Source organism: Andrographis paniculata, unplaced genomic scaffold (assembly GCF_009805555.1).
Source record: "Andrographis paniculata isolate CXL003 unplaced genomic scaffold, ASM980555v1 Contig11END, whole genome shotgun sequence".
Taxonomy (NCBI): domain Eukaryota; kingdom Viridiplantae; phylum Streptophyta; class Magnoliopsida; order Lamiales; family Acanthaceae; genus Andrographis; species Andrographis paniculata.
The window spans coordinates 2,989,245-2,992,082 of NW_026137391.1; the positions used below are offsets into that span (position 1 = coordinate 2,989,245).

At 39.1% G+C, this 2,838-nt stretch overlaps 1 protein-coding gene across 1 annotated transcript; it reads right to left on the reverse strand.

Moving 5' to 3' along the window:
* Positions 1 to 554: 554 nt before the first annotated feature.
* Positions 555 to 2,258, reverse strand: LOC127249953 (stemmadenine O-acetyltransferase-like). Its single transcript, XM_051273055.1, has one exon. It carries the CDS (start codon positions 2,211 to 2,213, stop codon positions 861 to 863), a length of 1,353 nt encoding a protein of 450 aa, XP_051129012.1. The 5' UTR covers positions 2,214 to 2,258; the 3' UTR covers positions 555 to 860.
* Between the last annotated feature and the right edge of the window lie 580 nt (positions 2,259 to 2,838).

The window sequence follows — 2,838 nt, forward strand, 5'->3', positions numbered from 1 at the left end:
TACTTATTGAACATATTCGTACAACTTCTATGATTGCAGACCCGCTTAATTACTAAAGGATTTCCACATAAGTTCTATAATGAGCATGTTGCTCGTATGAGAGTGGAACCATATATGATATTTCAATTTAGTGGGAGCTAATTAGTAATGTTCAAATGTAGTTAAGGTTACTTTATTTTATACTACAGTATTCAGTATGCACTGTTTGGTATTAAGTTTTAATTAAGTTTTCAATTGTTCTGAATTAAAGTTAAGGTGGATCAGTTAGAAATAGACATGTTAAGATCACATTACATGAAATTTTCATGTTGTGCATTCGTACTTGATCGAATCTTAGTTTATATTGATGTTGTAACCACTGATCGGTCCCATTGCGATAAATGCAATTATGACCGCTTTGATCCGCATTGATGTGATTTTGAGATAAGATTGGTAAAATACATTAATGGATCTGATAGCAAAATTTTCATGAGCTCATAAGGTTATTAAGTATACGTTTACCCAAGTGGAAGATTGTTGGACTATAAATCCAATTGTGGTTAAATGTAACTATTTCCACTATTAGTCAGATTAAGTCTATATTAAGTGATCTATTAATTTATTAGGCTTAAATGTATTTAGTAAGTGCGGGTCTCCTATTTGTAGAAACTCGGTAAGTTATTAATTGGGTGATGAGACCAATTAATAATAAGAGATATATATAACGATTGTGATCCCAGGCCTAGACGCAACAGCACGAAAAATCCCTGAGTTTAGGGTTAAATTCTTAATAAGTTCCAACATTTAGGCAAACCAACTATAATTTTTTTTATAGGATTATTATTATTTTTGATCAGGAATATAAATTATTTGTTTTCTTGTTATATGTGGTCGATTGTTTTCCCTTTGGATGCAGCAAGGTCCCGGAGCTCGTTCATGGCGCTGTCAAACGCCGGCATATACTCCTCTTTCAGAGTGACGAGAGCCTCTACTCCATGCCCGATTCTCGTGTCCATTAGCCACACTGAATTCACCATCCGCAGCGACTTCGACTTCAAATCACCGCTCGTATCGCAACACGGCGCAATCCAAACTGGATTTCCCCATCCAAAATCAATGACGTAATACCCGAAGCCACACAAACTGGAGATAAGAAGAACATCAGACTCCTTAGGGCCTAACAGTTTGCTGCCAAAGAAATTATGAATCCCGCCATAGCCATCGTCTTGCAGACTGGTAACTAAATTCTCGTTGATCTTGCTTATTGCATCCCTCAATTTTCCCGTCAGGTCTGCCTGATCATGGTTTCCACTTCCTGCTACTGGCAACGAGATGAAATTACCGAAGCAGTCTGCCGGAAAAGGCGGCCGGGCTTTCCTTCTCAGATCGACCGCAAGCATCACAGAGGATTCCGATTTGCCATTTTCGAGGGATGCAGCCATGAAGCACTTCCAGAGGATTGCCGAGACAACCTCGACCTTTGTAACATTTTTTACGCTGCCGGAAGATTCGAGCTGCTGAAGGACTGAAATTGTAGAGGCGTCCAACACGTAGCGCTTCAACGCCCATTTGGCCGTAAGCTGAAGAGGGGATTGAATTGGAGGCTTGTCGACGAATTCGGGTCTGTGGGGGAAAAGATATTGGAAAATGTAGTTAGGGCAGACACCATTTTTAGATCCACGATTGGCATTTCCCCATGAAATCAAGAAATTTGTGATAGTTGTAGCATCAGCAAGCTTATGCCAGAAAACAACTCCCATGGCGATGCCGCCGCAGTCAAAGTAGTTGACTTGGATCATCAGGACCCTCGACTCCGGGTCAATCTCCTGCCAAATGAAGTCAACCCCCGGTACGAGGAGGCTTGGCAAATCGGTGCGATCTGGATTTTCTAGAAGATCGGACAGATTGTGGCCGGGGAACTTGGCGACTGTGAAATGAACTCCCTGATCGCTGCAGTCGATGGAGTGGCTGTTGTCGTCGAGGTTGACTCTCCCGGCGAAAGGGTAGAATCGGGTAAGAAGAGCCGAAAGGGATTTTTTCAGGTGGTGTGTAGTTTGAGAAATGAAAGAGTCAACGTCGTGATTGGAGGAGTGAGGAGAAGGAAAGTAGAGGACGACAGGGAGAAGAATTGATCTTATCATATGGTCGAGCTTCGTCAATTTGTGAATTTTGAGGTGTGGGGGAGTTGGTGAATCGGGCTTAATGTTGTCGCTGGACACGATGATCCTCTCCATTGGGAACAAAACTAGTGTTAGAAAAGACTGGTTTGTAGAAACCCTTTAAATGTGTATGCGATCTGTACCGATTAGTAATTCATCATATTTATAGAGGATGAGAATGCATGACATGTGAGCTATTTTGCTTATTTTCCTTTTATATTACAAAAGAAATGTATATGTTATAGCATCCGTAATAGTTACCTTTTCCGTTAACTCTTTTATTATTTTTCTTTTTTTTTTTTTTAAAGTGCGCACTGATCAACCTAATACCCTACAAATCAGATCCAACGGAAAAATCACAGTAGACGAACCATAACGAACATGTGTGGCAGGTGACTTGAGACGTTGGAGGTTTGAACCCGTGACCGTAAGTCCAACCCCTACTTTTCTACTTTTTATTATAACAAGATTTGTTACCTCTATTAGAAAATAGAGTTGATACCAATTTATTACCTTTATCAACAACCTATTACCTCTAAAATTTATTTCAAAAAATCACGACTCACTACATATTTTTCAATAATTATATATATATATATATATCCAATTTTAACATTTAAATTTTTTAAAATTTTTTTATTCAATCTCTTTTCAACTAGTTTTTTAACAAAATTATCGGAAAGGTCTAGCAATAAATTAA